At 33.8% G+C, this 18,533-nt stretch overlaps 3 protein-coding genes across 3 annotated transcripts in view; 1 reads left to right on the forward strand and 2 right to left on the reverse strand.

Annotated features, from left to right (window-relative positions):
- TM9SF3 (transmembrane 9 superfamily protein member 3) overlaps nucleotides 1–18,533 on the reverse strand; it is a 696,120-nt gene that overhangs the window by 269,722 nt on the left and 407,865 nt on the right. The window lies entirely within an intron of this gene.
- LOC148955147 (xylosyl- and glucuronyltransferase LARGE2s-like) overlaps nucleotides 1–18,533 on the forward strand; it is a 159,743-nt gene that overhangs the window by 58,411 nt on the left and 82,799 nt on the right. Inside the window, exons 5-7 of the mRNA XM_089100559.1 lie at nucleotides 1,012–1,197; nucleotides 4,524–4,673; nucleotides 13,196–13,369. Of these exons, the coding sequence (XP_088956685.1) occupies nucleotides 1,012–1,197; nucleotides 4,524–4,673; nucleotides 13,196–13,369 (510 nt within the window). The remainder of the gene's footprint in view (nucleotides 1–1,011; nucleotides 1,198–4,523; nucleotides 4,674–13,195; nucleotides 13,370–18,533) is intronic.
- Nucleotides 1–18,533, reverse strand: part of LOC148955148 (beta-1,4-galactosyltransferase 4-like) — a 69,752-nt gene that overhangs the window by 17,563 nt on the left and 33,656 nt on the right. The window lies entirely within an intron of this gene.

The following is an 18,533-nucleotide window of genomic DNA, read 5'->3' on the forward strand; positions in this document are numbered from 1 at the left end:
CAACTGTACTGGATAATTACTAATTTTAACAACACATCTGAATTATAATTTTCCCCCTGTCTGAAACAGTCGTAAGCAAAAATAAGGGGTTTAGTGCTAGTTAACTCTGACAGTCTTTAAATTAAATCCTACTTGTCCAGACTTAATCCGTTTTAATACTGAAACTTCCATATAGACACTGTTTAGCAAGCAAACACATGAAATGAATAAATCGACTATTTTTATAGACTTTGACGGAATTAAATCCCTTAAAATATGAACTCCTCTCAGAATGATCTTTTGCATGGGCTGCCTGCATAAACACGCCTGTTAATTTTTTTTTTTTTTTTTTTAGATGAATTAAATAGGGAATCTAATTCTTTTTATTTTTTAATAACAGAATATAAATAGCATCAATATGGCACAGGGATATGCTGCTATAAGTGGTATATCTGTTTTTTACACTGTTTCTGTGTCATTAACCCTGTTTCTATTTCACTATACCACGGAAATTAGAAACGGGCCATATATGTTGATCTCAGCTATTTTGTGCTAATCTCTTTTTCTTGAATCAGTTTTCACTGTCATATCGTGAACTAAGTTCTTTTTTTTTTACTTTTCATGTCAGTTCGATCTGACAAACGAATTTGGTAAATACTCGATGATTATATTTTAAGTTTTGAAATCCATACTGAAGTTGAAGTAAAAGATTGAAATTGAAAGTCAAATTTGAAATGAAAACAAACCTGAAAGTTCAAAAGCGAACTCTCAGTTTTACAGTTTAAGTCTTGAGAATGAATTGAGACAAATAGATATACTCTTGAGATTGTAGCATGTAAAGCATGTTAATGCCTTAAAATACAATTGTTAAAACATAATGTCCAGGGTCAAAACCGCTTTCTCAGTCAATATTAATCTTGATTTTATTGTTCTGAGCCTATGTGGTCAATATCTAAAATTCAATGGGATATTCTTGATAGTTGATTGTTTACGTCTAAACAACAAGCATACATTCTTCCAAGTTTGTTTTAGGCTATTGGATTAGTAGAAAATCAATCTGATTGGTATCTTGGGACCCTCTTCAAAACTTTTAAACCTTGGCCTGCACTGGGAAGAGGTTTTAATACAGGGATTATGCTGATGAATCTTGCTCGTTTGCGCCTGGAGAACTGGGATCAAATGTGGAGACAAACGGCTGAAAGAGAGCTTCTTGTTCGAGTAAGAAGAACTTTTGCTTTCTATTTTACTTTGTTAGCTAATTTATTCCAGTTTTAAAGAAGACACAGGTTATAATGCACGGTATCATGGTGTGGTGTCATGCCGCGTTTCTTAAAAATAAACAAGAGAAGTTCAAAAGCAAATAGAGTATTTCCTACAGTTTTCAATTCATACTTGTTCGAGATTGGATTGTCTGCTCTTATTAACGTTAGGAAGAAGCAGAAAGAGAGGCTATGTAATATATAAGAAGAAATGAGGGCAAGTTTGTTCTATATAAAAGCTAAAGCTAGTCAACATCAAGCTCATTATCCGCACTAAAACTGGACCATATGAAATGTAAATGTAAGTAAGTAAATTGTCTTGCTATTTTGTCATTCAATTCTTTTATCATGGTTGCAGCTGGAGCTGCAACCTAGTAAAGAACGAACCACGGCCCGTAGTAACAAAAATTAAAAATACGTTTTATGAAAAATTGGCTAGTGAGAAAAAATTACATTAGTATCCGATTCAGGAATGGTAACTATTATCTCGATTAGTCTTAATACTAAAATTTTATTTCGTAAACAAATTTATGGGTATTCCGCAAAATAGCCTGAAACCCCTGAAAAATGGGGTCGGATTGAAACAAAGACTACACCATTGGAGTTGCCATGGCCGAAACCTTATACCAGGGACTTACAGTCCCCTGGCTTGAACAACAAGTTGCATGGCATGGGAAGCACTGATGCGTGCTCTATTTTTCCTCCAGTGCTAGCAGAGTACTGGAACATCATATGGAGCTGTTTAAGGGTTTATTTTAAAGTAAATTGCTACATCTAGTGTCTATTATAAATAGCAAAGTATAATATTTAAATTAAAATCCGTTTCTAGACAAAAAATGCATCGGCATATAGAAGGTGATAAATGGCGTCTTAATCGTAGATTACAACCATAAATGGCGCTATAGTAAAACTATATGACGACGTCTTATATTCTAAAGGGTCTCTCCGGTAATAGGAATTTATGGTGAGATTGCAATAAATCCATGCCTCAGCTGTTACTTCTGTTTCCGTGTAATTTTTGTTTTTTTCGCTTGATACGACTGGACATGTTCAAGAACTTCTAATTTTGTCGTGGATATACAATTTTCGAGAGCCGCTGGCTTACGGACTCGAAGTTATTCAGTTTAAGCAAGGGAATATAATAACGCGCGGGAGATTTAAGAAAAAAATTGTCCTGTCACACAAGCTGTGAATGGTGCTATTGTAACGCGATAATGCACTAAAATATTTGCTCTTTCAATCTCACTTTAAGTAAAAGGCAGTGAATAAAATACACATAACATGCATTTATAGTTGTGCTAAACATTGTCATTTATCCGAGCCGTGTTAAGCTGAGGATTTAAGTTCTAGATACCGTAAAGATAGTACTGTATTAGTTGGATCAAAATTGTTTGAGTTCACAGATATTTTTCTTAAATATATATATATTTCAAGTGTACGAAGAAACTGTTACTCTTCATGTCCTGCCTACACAAAATTGTACTTTCTGCCCATCCTTAATTGATAGGCAAATAAAAAAGGTCAATTGAAATTTAGGAGCAATGTCCAAACTTAAACAAACAGAAATTATTCCGTATATGAGGAACCTGTCCCTTTCTCAACCCTCGCTCTTTACCCTAAGCTATTCAATTTTACGGATTTTGTATTTTGTATTTTATGAGTTCAATCTCATGTCCACATACGATTGATTGATTTTAATGCATTCTCATAGATTTTTCTTGTAAACCCTTCCAAACATAAAAAAATGAAATATGTTTTCAATAAGCTATATTGTTGCTTCTTGGATGGGCAAAAGGGTTTGGCTTTATTTAAATTTTGCATTTTAAAAGCACAAACCAATTTCTACAAAAAATGGAGCATTTTGACCATTAGCCTGACTTCCATCATTTGAAGGTTTTCAATAATTTTAACTTTTCTTTGTCTCCTATAATGGGGACTGTAAGCTCATAAGATATGGTAAATGACTGGGTTTTTGTTTCAGTAGAACTTTTTACTATAATGAAAAAAGGATTTTCGCTTATGTGTTTTGCGTAGAAAAAAAAATTGTAAAGGAAAAGTATAACTGCTATCAGAACCTATAAATCCAAGACGTTTTGTCTATGATAAATGAACTGAAACCAACCTCGTAGCTGAACTAATTGTAGGCTCTAAGTAGTACCTGTTGCTTAACATTCAGCTACGTATTAATATGTACACGTATGTACTTTTTTCTTATTAGTTTTTATATGTTATGAAATAACTAAATTTATTCTATGCAAATGATTGTTTTCTAAATGCTGTTAAGATATTTTAATTTTTTCTGTATTTACTTGCCCTTGTAATAAGTTCTCTAATTGTGATTGAGTGATTTGGCTTTTTTAAACTGTCTGCACACCTTACGGACCGGGATGGTAATGGAATTTTTAACTTCTGTATATTTAAATTTGTTGTTTAAAAAAAAATGTGTTCTCAGTTTTAGTAGTTTTGGTCAAAGTTTGGCAGTTTCAGTGGTGATATATAATGAACAAGTGCTAAAAGTAAAATTAAGAAAATAAACCTCACTTTTATCTCACATTACTACATTAAAAAAAGTGGTGATATATAATGAACAAGTGCTAAAAGTAAAATTAAGAAAATAAGCCTCATTTTTATCTCACATTACCACATTAAAAAAATTTACTACGAGTTTCAGAATCAAGCTTTATAATTTCATTTAGTTAAAAAACTTTGCTATCCTTTCTACCGCTTTTGTTTTATATTTTATGCCCTTTATTATTTCTCAGAATAATCTTATTAATAAATAATTAAAAATATTAAAATATTAAATAAATCATTTTATTTATTTAATGTTTTTATTGTTTAATTGTTATTGGTGATTTTTTTTTTTTTTTTTTTTTTTTTTTTTTTTTTTTTTTGTACTTCACTATTTATCTTGTGATGTAAGCGGGTTATAAATAAATGTATATATATATATATATATATATATATATATATATATATATATATATATATATATATATATATATATATATATATATATATATATATATATATATATATATATATATATATATATATATATATATATATATATATCTTACAAAAAACAATTTCAGAACAGTAGTTCTGTAAAATAGCAAATGTTACAAAAAGATAACAAAAGTTCTAAAAAGGTGACAAATCTTCTCCTAAATAAATAGAGCTACAATCTGACTTTGTAACAATTACTCGTTGCTTAGTTTTTGCTGTACGCAAGTGTCTCCATCATAAACCCCTTAATTTGTATTATTTCATTGCTTTTTTAAGCTTTCGACCAACCTCGCGGATCAAGATGTTATAAATGGCGTAATACATCAGAGTCCTCATCTCGTACACCGTCTTCCTTGCTTTTGGAATGTACAGCTTTCTGACAATACACTTTCTGAAGAGTGTTATACATCTGTTTCAGATATTAAGGTATCTTTTTACTCTCTTAGATTAGTGTTTCACAACCTACACCAAATACAATCTTCGATGATAATGCTGTTCCCATTATGGCCGAATCCACATCTAGTTAAATAGCATATTAAAAATAAATTTTGCTTAATTTTAACTTAATAATAAGTACCCTACACATAAAAACAGCACCATCGGTAAAATAAATGCCTTTGTTGTTTTATGTTTATTACAGCCTTGCGGAATATAAGCTCATGTAAATTAAAAAATTTCCGCGTTGTTTTGACTCTTTGGTATGGCAATTTATTGCGTTGCTAGTTGATAGGCTTAAGTTGTACAGAGATAGTCTCTTTTAGTATTTTCAACTTCAACATTCATGCCAGAAAAGCATTAAGTCCCATAAAAGCATTAAGTCGCATAAAGCATTAAAGCATAAAGTTAAGCCATGTCAACCACGAGCTAAAGATTCAGTTTTGAAACGAACAAAGTTAGGATGTGAGATTGAAAGCTAAGCTACAGACTAAGAATTCTTTGGAGTTGTCTACTTTTTTTCTAATTTTAGTGTACTCTTTCACATTTCTGCATAAAAATTGGCAGCTTCAGTTTCCTAACAGGATATGCTTCATTTCTTTCCTTAATTTCATTTGTGGTAAACGCCTAGAATTGGAACTCTTCAGAAGGAGACGTGCTAGAACAAAAAGTGACACAGATTTAGATTAATGTTGTTATACTTATTTTCATGATCTGGTTCGCGTTTTTGAAAATTCATCCTCTAATGGTCTCACATAATCCTAGGTTATATACAGAAACTAATCAAAAACTATGGAATTCTTATTTTATAATATGCAGGAAGTATCAATGAATCATATTTCCTTTTTTTCCATTTTCATCTGTTTTTAAATCAATTTTTATCAATATTTATGTTGCTTTTTCTATATTGTCTAAGGATATATGTGACCATTAGAGGGGGCCGGGAATGAGTTGTCAAAAACGTGAACTAAACAATGAAAATAAGCATAAAATTAGCAATCTAATCTTGTATCTCTTTTGCTCTAGCATGTCTCCATCTGAAGAGGTCCAATTTACCACATTGGTAATTGTGCAATAATAATGAAGAAGAAATTCAATTATATTATTCTAATCACGTTAACGCCTTCGATCAATTAGAGGACAAATAAGAATCCAGCTAAATCTGGAGAACTGTTAGACCCATCGGAGTCCAGCCCGTGGTATAAAAACGCTTCGTGACTACAAAGGTACTTACGTTGGCCGTTTGGCTGCTGGGATCAAACCCCGTGCCCCATTTTGCAGAGATGAGTCCACTGTGCCATCGCGGGAAAAAGATAGCAGAGCTTTTCTTTATTGATCATGTTTGAAAACTTCACTTTTCAGAATAGAATGAATATCTTTATAATTAAACACCACAGGATTAGAAAGATGAACTATTTGTTCATGGAATTTGTGTATTTTTAAGCCATTCTTTTTCTGTTTAGGGAAAATTCTATCTTTCACAATATCAAATCAGAGGCTGATAGTCGCAGAGGATAATTTCAAGAACTTGTTTCTATTTTCCTGAAAAAGTTAACAAACGTTTTTCAGCAGATCGTCCATACGTTACAAAAGAAATCAAAGCACTAAGCAGGAAAATGAGACAACTTTTCAGGAACTAAAAACACAAAGAAGCTACTAACCTGAAAAATAAAATCAGAAGAATGACTCGCCAGGCAGCAGTGTTGTACTACCAAATGAAAGTATCTCATTTATTGGATTCTAAGCCTGAACAGTGGTACACAAGGATAAAGCAAATCACAGGTAAAACGCAGACTGGATTGGATTTTGGCTATGATGAGCCGGACTAAGAAACTGCAGATCGCATAAACACTAACCTGGCAGCGATTGTTCAGTCACTTCCACCAATAAGCTCGGAGGATTTTCCGCATGCTTCTCCAGATCTTATTGATTTCCCAATCATCACAGAATCTCAAGTTCGCCTCAAACTGATGAAACTGAAGAAGACCAGTATTACACCACTCGATATTCCTGTTCATCTCATTAAGGCTTTTCCTGAATTTTTAAGTGCTCCGTTAACTTTAATATTTAACAAGATTACAATGTCAGGCCAGTGTCCGCGAATTTGGAAAAGTGGATTCATAACCCCTATCCCCAAGAAAGGAGCCCCCTGTGATTTTACTGGTGAAGGGGTCTATTACGATGACATCGAGTTTTAGCAAGATTTATGAAAGTTTTATCGTGGGTGGCTGAAAACTTTAATTCTACATAAAATTGACCCTCAGCAATTCGGGAATATTCCTAAGAGTTCAACAAGCCATTACTTAGTTAGTTTGCTTGATAAGATTTAAAGCATCTAGATGAACCAGAACGCTGGTTCAACCTCATCGCGATTGACTTAAAGAAAGCATTTGACCTTATCTGCCACAGAACCCTTATCCTCAAGCTATTAATAAATTTTAATGTTGATATATATTTGATAAGAATAGTTGCAAATTTTCTATCAGGTAGAAGCCAAAAAACTAAATCAGCCTATTCTGATCCCCAGCCAATTTACTGCGGAGTTCCCCAGGGAACAATTTTAGGCCCTCTACTTTTTTTGGTTATGGTTAATGAGTTGGCAAATGATGAGTCGGATCGCTTTAAATTCGTTGATCCGTCCTGGAGCTGGGTGAAAAGAGTGTTTCAAGTAAGGCAGACAAAATAATGGCGATTTTATCAGGTCAAGCTGAGGAGGGCAAAATGATCGTCAATCGCGAAAAATCGCTCATATTAACTTTTTCTTTCCTAAGAGACAGTTTATCCCTTGCTTTTCAGAATATTTCAGGCATCATGGATATTAAACTCTTGGGAATATATCTCACACATGACCTGAAGTGGGAAAAACAGACACAGGAGATGATCTAATGGGCAAACCTGGGTATCCTTTCTTTAAAACTCCATGCTCGTCATGGTGTTCCAACCCCCCACCTATTGCGTGTTTTTCTTACATTTGTCAGACCGCTGGTAGAATAGGCTTGTCCCGTTTGGCACTACGGCCTCACTTTGGACCTGAAGGACCGCCTGGAAAGGATCCAGTACCGAGCTCTTCTGGTTGTGTCAAAATCTCCCAAAGTTCCTTATTGCTCCCTTTTGAAACAATTTTTGCTTAAAATTTTTGCCGTGATGAATTGTGTTTTAAGTTTGGTGTCGGTATTTTGGAAAATCCGCGACTTCGTGGAATCCTTCCCCCTGAGCATCTCCCTTCGCGCCAAAGGCTCCCGCGAAATGTAACTCAACCGGTACCAACAATTCAGCCCGTACCATTGCGGCATATGCGGCACGCAAGTAGTTTTGTTTCCTCGTTCGTTAAGATTTTTAATGCTGCACCCACTCGTCAATAATTGTATATTTTTATTTTCTTTAGTTCATTATTCTTTTTAAACTTGACTCTGTTTGACTCTGTTTAATTTGAATCTGTGATATTTCGAATCAATGTATATTTTTGCATGACGATGGCTATGGCTGTGATTATAATATGTTTTATATGTTTAGTGTCTTATTATGACAAAAACTGCCACTTGTCGGCATGACCGTTTTTTTGGCGTTTGAAAATACAATCGTTATCTCTATCTCTCATCTCTATCAGCTTAATCATCATTTTGATAGGTTTCTATTAGTCGTTGTTCAGACTAGAATATTTGACGCGATGCTAAAGTAAAACATATTGTGCAGGTTTATAGATTCTCTCAAGATCTCTGGTTTATTAGAGGCAACGCTATAGTGTTGCCTATAGTAAAAAAACATACGGCTCCAGTGTTTTATTATTATTTTTTTTTTTTTTTCCAGAGGCACTTTACATGGAAGGGTTTGTCGGGCATATACGGTTCTTAGGGAAGGAATGCTCGTATAAACCTCTGACAGGGCTCATTTGATTGGAAATTGAAAGTTCTAGTTCACTTTTTAAGAGTAAAAAGTATGGGAGGGTAACCAGCACCCCTCCCCCTACGTCCTTTTTCCTAAATGCATCCGATAAAAATTTTGAGATAACTATTTTCTTAAAAATAGTTCAAAGATCATATAATAAAAACTCCGGTGTCAACACAACCCCCCAGGGCTGGGGGCAGGTGTTGTAAGTTATGCCCTTAGGAAATATACGGTTTTTATGGAAGGGATGCTCGTATAAACTTCAAAGAGGGCTCATTTGATTGGAAATTCAAAGTTCTAGTTCAATTTTTAAGAGTAAAAAAAGATCGGAGGGCACCTAGTCCTCCCCTCTCCAAGCCCTTTTTTCCTCAAACCCATCCGATAAGAGCTTTGAGATAGCCATTTAAAAAAATAGTTAAAAGACCATATAACAAAACTCCGGGGTCGACACAGCCCCCCCTCCCCAGGGCCCGAGGGCAGGCGTTGTAAGTTATGCCCTGGGGGAATATATGGTTCTTATGGAAGGGATGCTCATAAAAACTTCAGAGAGGGCTCATTTGATTGGAAATTGAAAGTTCTAGTTCAGTTTTTAGATTCAAAAGAGATTGGAGGGCTGCTAGCCCCATCTGCTACGGCCCTTGTTCCCCAAATGCATCCGATTAAAAGTTTGAGATAGCCATTTTGTTAAAAATTGTTCAAAAGTCAGATAACAAAAACTCAGGAGTCGACATAACCCCCCAGGGCTAGGGGGTATAATCGTAAAAAATTCAGAGAGAGTTCGTTTGATTGGAAATTGAAAGTTCGAGTTCACTTTTTAAGAGCCAAAAGAGATCCAAGGGCAACTATCCCCCCCACGCCTTTTCCAAACAATCTGATGAAAATTTTGAGATAGACATTTTGTTAAAAATAGTTCAAAGGTCCGATAAGAAAAACTCCGGTTGTAATACAACCCCCCAGGGCCCGGGGGAAGGTGTTATAGGTTATGCCCTGAAGGCATGTATGGTTCTTATCCAAGGGATGCTCGTATAAACTTCATAGAGGGCTCATTTGATTTGAAATTGAATGTTCTAGTTCACTTTTTAATAGTCAAGGGATTTAAGGGCAACTAACCCCTCCCCACGTCTTCCCCCCCCCAAACCCATCCGCTACAAATTTTGAGATAGCTATTTTTTTTTAAATTGTTCAAAAAGTAGATAACAAAAACTCCGATGACAACGCCTACCCGGGGGGTAGGCGTTGTAAGTGTTGTCCTGGGGTTTTATATGGTTCTTATGAAAGATATGCTCGTATAAACTTCAAAGAGGGGCTCATTTGATTGGAAATTGTAAGTTCTAGTTCAGTTTTTAAGAGTCAAAAGAGATCTGAGGGCACCTAGCACCCCACGCCCTATTTTCTCTAAACCCATCCGATAAAAGTTTAAAATAGCCATTTCATTAAAAATAGTTCAAAGGTAAGATAAGAAAAAATCCTGTTTCGACGCAACCCCCGAGGGCCCGGAGGCAGGCGTTGTAAGTAATGCTCTGGGGGCATATATAGTTCTTATGGAAGGGATGCTCGTATAAACTTCGGAGACGGCTCATTTGATTGGAAATTGAAAGTTCTCATTCACTTTTTAAGATTCAAAAGAGATCGAAGGGCAACTAGCCCCCCCCCTCCACGCCCTAAATGCATCAGATAAAAATTTCGAGATAGGCATTTTGTTAAAAATAGTTCAAAGTTCACATAACAAAAACTTCGGTGTCGATATGGCCCCCCAGGGTCCGGGGGTAGTCGTTGTAAGTTATGTCCTGGTGGCATACATGGTTGTTATGGAAAGGATGCTCGTATAAACTTCAGAGAGGGCTCATTTGATTGGAAATTGAAAGTTGTAATTCACTTTTTAAGAGTCAAAAGGGATCGGAGGGCAGCTAGCCCCTCCCCCACACTCCATTTATTTTTTCCCAGAGTCACTTCATATAGAAAGGGTCGTCGTATAAACTTCAAAGAGGGCTCATTTAATTGGAAATCTACAGTTCTAGTGCCCTTATTAAGAGTCAAAGAATTTGTCAAAAGAGTCAAAATTTTGAGATGACCATTTTTAAAAACACTTCAAACAGCTGATAACAAAAATCCGGTGTTGAAACAAACCCCCAGGGACCGGGGGCAGGCGTTTTAAGTTATTCCCAGGAGGTATGTATGGTTCTTATGGAAGGGATACTCCTATAAACTTCAGAGAGTGCTCATTTGATTGGAAATTGGAAGTTCTAATTCACTTTTTAAGAGGCAAAAGTGATCGGAGAGTAGGTAGCCCCCCCCCTCCATGCCCTTATTTCCCAAAACCTATCCAATAGAAATTTCGACACAACTCCCCCGGGCCCAGGGACAGGCGTTGTAAGTTATACTTTGGGGGTATATATGGTTCTTATTGAAGGGATGCTCGTATAAACTTCAGAAATAGCTCATTTGATTGAAAATAGAAATTTCTAGTTCACTTTTAGAGATTCAAAAGAGATCGAAGAGAGCCACGCTTTTTTGGTGCTTCACTGAAAACGAATTATATTGCACATATTTTCTTTTCCAGTTCTTACAAGATTGAAAACAAAATTAAAATTACAGTGAAATAAATTCTTGAACTCATGGATCTTTCAACAATTAATATCATTATATATCAAATATTCAATTTGATGTTGTTTTTACTTTCCAAGACTGTTCAAGACGAATATAGTTTTCAGTAAAGCGCCAATGACGCAGTAGGTTTTAGACTTTTATAGTGAGAGAAGGAGGCGATACCCAAACTCTTGTTTGTAGTGATTTTGTTCGTTTCAAGCTTGATTTGCATATTCAATTTAAGTTTCACTCGTTTTAAGATTTATTTATTCATTTACATTAATATCAATTGTATGTTTGTTTTCATTGACTGTTTGTTTAATTTCTGTTCGATTTCAGTTTCATTTATACTTCAATAGCAAAATATTTTTTTTCGTTTTAAGCTTGATTTTCATATTCAATCTAAGCATTACTCGCTTCAAGATCTATTTATTCATTTATATTATTATTTTTTGTATGTTTTTTGCTATGATTGTTTATTTATTTTCTATTCGTTTTGGGCTTCATTTATTCTTTAATAGTAATATCAGGTCGTTTTGAGTTTGAATTTTAACAGGTATTTGTATCTGCTGAGCTTGAGTTTAAAATGGCCTTTGCTTTTCTTTGAAAAACTTATTTTTTGGAAAGTTTTTTTTTTTTTAATTAATAAAAAGAAATGATAATAACAATAAAAAAACGCGAACTAACAATCTGTCGACTCACAATTTTTTCGATTCAACAGTAGTTGTATTAAATCTAATACTGATGCATTTCCTTATTTAGTCTTCCACTGACCCTACAAATAATGTCAGTTTCTTTGTTCTTCTTCCTTAATTTTTTTTTCTTTGCGACTTTAGAAATTAATTTCCTTATTCTTGCGGATTTAAAGAACATAAAATTTATTATATTATAAGAAATTCAAACATTTTCTATCTTTCCAGTAACATAAACTGGCTACATTTCCAACAACTCAACATGTATCACATGAATGCTAGCTTATCGAAAAAAACTGGTAATGAATAGGCTGCCGATTTGCTGCGAAAATATGTGACTTTTAAAGTGCAAGCATAGATTCCTGCGAATCCCAATGAACTTATATTTTCTGTGGAATAAAGTAGGATGGACGATATTTAAATATAACCCGGCAAGACTCGCCTAATAGCACTTCCTCTGGTATGATAGAATTTTCCCATGCCCAATTGGTGTCTTTTTTCTGTCATCAATTATTTGATTACGAAAAGATCTTAATATGGCTACACGTAGCGCACATCAGGTAAAGTGAACGAATTATGATTTTTGTCCGAAGGGAAGAAGATTATGAAATAGGGCAATTAAGTCAGTTTCAGCTAAACCCCTTTGTCTAAAAAATATTAGACTTTACATTTGCTGAGATTAAGAGCAAAACCAATATTACTGAGAAAGAGATTTTTTTATTTGACATATTTAATCATTCATATTTGGTTTTGCTGATAAAGAAATAGTGGTTAGCACAGGCAAGATAAGAAATCTTTTTATTACAGATCAAACAAGCCATAGGAACTCCTATCAAACTATTCTATCTGTACAAATGTTGAAGATAGATGAGGAGAAAAGCTAACAATTTTAAAATAAAAATTTAGATATGTCAACTCAGGCACGTACATCCTGAGGCCTTTGAGCCCAGTGTACACATATTTACCCCCCCCTTTTTCGTTTTCTTTTCTCTTTCACAGAGAAAAGAAAATCTAATTTCTTGTCAGGAAAATCATTTTCTTCTTATCTCATCGGGAACCTCCGAGGAATCTCGTTCGTGAATATTCACGAAGTGATAATGTGATATTCACGGAACTTCACGAAGCTTCTTTACAATTGCCACCACAAGATACAGAACTTCAACATCGATACACATCCCCCCTCCCCTACCAAAGTTACGTCACCTCCGAGCATCAATGACGACATTCTGGGACGTCTGCAACAGTTATTACCTTCCTGCAAAGCCAATTTTATATCTTTACTACTTTTGACAAACACATGCTTTATGTCAAACTTCTGGTAAAAATTTTCTAACCAATTCTTTTTGTTAGGTAATACATTGGAATTCACCAAAGAAGCTTAAAGTGAAAAATAAGCACGTCGAACACTTCAGGAATCTCTATCTCTCATTTTTGGAGTATGATGGTAATCTCCTTAGAAGGGATCTATTTCATTGCAATTTTACAGAAGAACTAGAAACTGTACAGTCACCTTTAGAAACTGTGGTAAGTATTTGTTCCCGTGCTTGGTTTTATTCCTGTTTAACTAGAATTTGCAAAGCCATCTATTTGAAAGGGCTTCATTAGTCTTGGTATTTCTTCTTTTTCGTGGTTTTTCCCCGCATGTTAGCAAAAAAAAATTTTGCAAAAAGGAAGTTTTTCAAAGAAAAGTAAAGAGCCATGTTAAACTTAAGACCAGCAGAGTAAAATTCCTGTAATATTTCAAACTCAAAACGACCAAATATTACTATTGAAGAATGAATGAAGCCAAAAACGAACAGAAATTGAACAAAGAATCATAGAAAACATATAGATAGCAGGTACTAATGTTAATGAATAAATAAGTCTTAAAACGAATAAAGATTAAATTTGAATGTTCAAGTCAAAACGAACCAAAATTACTACAAACAGGAATTTGGCTACTGCCTCCCCCCCCCCCTTCCTAACCGTAAAGTATAAAGCTTATTGTGTCATTTAGGTTTTATTGAAAACTATATGTATCTTAAAAACTGGGCTTTTGTCTTCTCAAACGTTGACGAAAAATAAATATAAATTATGATAATAATTAAGTTGACTGGAAAGAACTAATGAAAATAAACTGAATTTTTAATATTTAATAATATTAATTCTTGGAAACTCACCAATTCAAAATTTTATTTCACTGCAATTACTATTTTATTTTTATTGTTGTTATTATTAGTTATTTCAAATATTATTATTTCATTTTTTTTTTTTTTTTTTTTCATTTTATCAATTAATTAATAATTTATTAACTCTTTTCATTTATTACTGCACCCTTTACTTTACTTCAATAAAATAAAAATCAAAATGATTTTAAACGTTAGGTTATTTATTTTAAATTTTGCGCCCCTAAAATTTCTGCGCTCGATACAAGTCCCCCCTTTGTCCCTCCCCTAAAACCATCTCTGGCTAACGGAGGTAATTTCAAGGAAGATATCCTGGCGAGCATGAAATTTGGAGACTGGCTAGATCAAAAGGCGCGATAGCTCTGGTTTTATTTATCGTTTTATACACATGTGCTATTATCTGAAGCTTGAACATATCAGAAAAAACCTATTTTAGTTGTTGAATGAAAAGAATACGAAATAAGAATAACCTTTCATACTTTCTTAAAAGGAAAGGGATAAAACTCTTTTAATAAATTAATAGATTTAAATCTTTATTGATTTAATTTTTACCACGCTCATTTTTTTACCAAAGTCACCCGATCAAAATTTTGAGATACCTATTTTGTTCAGCATGGTCGAAAATATAAGAACTATGTCTTTTAGGATGACTTAATCCCCCAAAGTCCCCGGGGCAAGTGCTGAAAGCTATTAAATTTTTACCAATGAATTTTTTATGAACTTTACCCAATGGCTCTTTAAGCCATCTAAGCATTACTCGCTTTAAGATCTATTTATTCATTTATATTATTACTTGTTGTATGTTTTTTGCTATGATTGTTTATTTAATTTCTGTTTGTTTTGGGTTTCATTTATTCTTTACTAGTAATTTCTGGTCGTTTTGAGTTTGAATTTTAACAGGTATTTGTATATTCTGAGATTAAGTTTAAAATTGCCTTTGCTTTTCTTTGAAAAACTTATTTTTAGGAAAGTTTTTTTTTAATTAATTTTTGTTCGTTTTTGATAGCTCAAAATTTTTAGCTTTTTAAAAATTCCTTATTTCAAAATCAAACTTGTTAAAAAAATCAAATGTTCATCAAAGTATCAAAACTGGTATCAAAGTGACAATATGAAAGTGGAAAAATGGGTTTGTACCAACATCAGAGTTTTTATTATCTGATGTTTGAACTATTTTTATCAAAATGGCTATCTTAAAATTTTTATCAGATGGGTTTGGGGAAAAAAGGGCGTGGGGCGGGGCTAATTGCCCTTCGATCTCTTTAGACTCTTTAAAAGTGAAAAATAACTTTCCATTTGAAATCAAATGAGCCCGCTCTGAAGTTTATAAGAGCATCCCTTCTTCCCACATGAGCGTGGGAGCATCCCACAAAGAATGAGCGTGGGAGGGGGCCTAGTTGCTCTCAATTTTTTTTTGTCACTTAAAAAGGGCACTAGAACTTTTAAATTTCCGTTCGAATGAGCCCTCCCACGATATTCTAGGACCACTGGGTCGATACGATCACCCCTGGAAAAAAAATAAATAAAAATAAATAAATAAAAAAAATAAACACGCATTCGTGATCTTTCTTCTGGCAAAAAATACAAAATTGCACATTTTTGCAGATAGGAGCTTGAAATCTCTATAGTAGGGTTCTCTGAAATGCTGAATCCGGTGGTGTGACTTTTTTTAAAATTATATATCCTTAAGGGGGTGTTTCCTCCTTTTTCGAAAATCATGCACATTGTCACAGGCGCGTAACTTTTAATGTGTAGGACAGAACTTGATGAAACTTATATATTTAAAATCAGCATTAAAATCGGATTCTTTTGATGTATCTATTGGTATCAAGATTCCGCTTTTTAGAGTTTCGGTTACTATTGAGCCGGGTCGCTCCTTACCTACAGTTCGTTACCACGACCTGTTTGATAGTCTTGAGAAATGTGCCACAGAGGGAGTAAACTGGAGGTAGAGGTAAATAAACAGATGGAAACAAATGTTAGTGCCCATCAGTGAATTAGGATCGTTGTTACCCTCTGAAGTACATTTGTACTATTTTTTAAGCCAACTTTTACTAAAACGGTGGCTTGACAACATATCAAAAAAGGACACTTTTACTTTACTTTTTTTCTAAAAACAATAAATACTTACGCTTTTTACCAAAAAGATTAAAACCTCTCTCTACTTCAATCATAATTTAATTTTTTTAGGGGGGGAGCAAAAATCCATTTTTGTACACACGCTACCTCTCCCCTCACCCCCTCGTCACGAAGCAATACGCTGTTTCTACCCTAATAGCTGGTTCACAACTATTCAATATAATACCTTTTTAATGAGTAAATGGTCTATTATAACAGTTAATTTCTTATTAATTATAAAATTTTTAGGGACGAATTTTGTACCCCACTCCAGTGTCCCCCTTCCCCCAAAATTTCGGGACTCCCCAAGTTCAAGTTTCATATAATTAACTTCTCATATAATGTTTCATATAATGTTTCATATATTTCTACATGTTTCATATAAGAAAAGGCACTTTCACTTTACTTTTCTTTTTTGTTTTCTTTTTTTACTGAAAATGGGAGGCTATGTGAGCATCCTTTCAATAATTTTCGTTCAAAATTGTTGTATTGTGGGGCAAAATGTTGAAAATCGGGATTTATTGTGATGCGTTCCCTTTTTTTACTTTAAAGCGCACGAGATTTTTAAATGTTCTCTCTTGAACATTTAAAATTTATCAAAAGAGGGTTCAACAGCCCTCTTTTGATAGCCTCGACCACTGCTTCGATACGATCACCCTGAGAAAAATAGCAATCTAGACAAACACATGCGCGTGACCATTCGTTTTAAGAAAAATATGAAATTTGTATTTTTGTACATAGCAGCTTTGGGATTTCCAGACATGTCGAATTTCATTTTAAATTATTCATTGCCTTTTTGGTGCAGTTTGACCTCTTTTTCTAAAATTGTGCAAATTGTCTTATGTTAATAACTTTTTGGGAGCAATTAGAAATTTTACATATTAAGGATCAGCATAAAAAAAAACTTCCCTCTATCTACGCAAAGATCCTCTAAACCCTCTCCCCAATAGCTGGTGCGCAGCCATACAACCTTTTAATAAATTTTATAAGCTTCAAATGAATCAACTCACTCAAAGGAGGTTTAGAAACGATTTTTTCTATTAACCATTTATTTGTATGGACTGCCTATATCTCTAAGAACGACACCATCTTGAGGTTTTGTGGTCTGTGAAACTGGAAGACGATACATGTTTCAGTAATTCTAAATCGATTACTATTTCAAAATCATCACTCTTTGACATTTCAGCCCTCTTCAAATCAAAATTTTATGTTAAGCCAAATAATACCAGACAACGCCACTTTGCGGTGATGTGTTTTTTTTTGCTCAAAATGACAATAGAACTTCCAGTTTCCGTTCATACAAGCCATCTATCGATAATCTAGAATCGCTTGTGTAAACACTTTTCCCGTCAATAATTGAGGCACTATTTCTCTCTTTAATTGAAAACAGTCCAGATTGACCACTTCCTATTAATTTCTTAACATGCCACCAATAAAATATTTTACTATTATGCCATCTGGATGGATCTTCTAGATCCTCTTAATTTTATCAATCTGTTTTGTCAGTTGCCTCACTGAAAGTAAGCCGTCTACATATTGATATGATTTCAGGAAGAAAAAAAAACAGCTACAAATGCACAATAGTAAAAATATTAATTTACTGTAAAACATTCAAACATGTTTGTGCGCATAGACGCAATTATCACTGCCAGTGAAACTAAAGTAATAAAGCTTAAAACTGTCGCGAGAGATGCAAGCAGTAATACATGACAACTCAAGGAAACTGTGAAATGATAAGTGTAGATTAATAGAAGGTTCAAAAATAATCTTATCACTCTTTTTCTGAAGTTTCGTTTTTCCATGTAAAATTAAAAATATAAGTATAAGCTAAAAAAAAGCTATAGAACAAAGAAAAGAGACTGATATGGATTTAAGATGGAAGAAAGTTGAACCCTATTATGGTAAATTTCTAACGGACACCATCATCTTTTATGGTTTATTGTGTTCCTGTCATTTCACTTAATTCTACAGCCCCTCCCCCCAGCAAAAAAAGAATAAAAAGGTATAATTTGGTCATTGGTGACTATACCATATTTCTCAATTTCTTTTTTTTCAATAAAGGTTTATTTGACGTTTGACAGTTTATATTTATTTGTCATAAAAAGGGAAAAAAGGACCTTTAGGAAGAAAAGAATATTTTGCGTTACAACCTAAACATTTCGAAAACATGAATGAGTATCAAAAAAGAAAAATATTTCGAAATTCATTCGAAAATAAGTGAAAGTTAACTTTTTGTTCGTTTGTTTTTTGCACTTGAATTATGTTTTGTAGTGTTCTGAATCGTTTCAAGGAAGCGTATTCGTGATTAGATGGAAAAAAGAGAAAAATACGCGATAGGGAGCAAGCGAATATGAGCAACTTAAAATTGCCAAGACCATAATGTTTATTTTCTACTCTTTATTTTCAAA

This window comes from Artemia sp. Qi Xiang Cuo, chromosome 2 (assembly GCF_049724085.1).
Source record: "Artemia sp. Qi Xiang Cuo chromosome 2, ASM4972408v1, whole genome shotgun sequence".
Classification (NCBI taxonomy): domain Eukaryota; kingdom Metazoa; phylum Arthropoda; class Branchiopoda; order Anostraca; family Artemiidae; genus Artemia; species Artemia sp. Qi Xiang Cuo.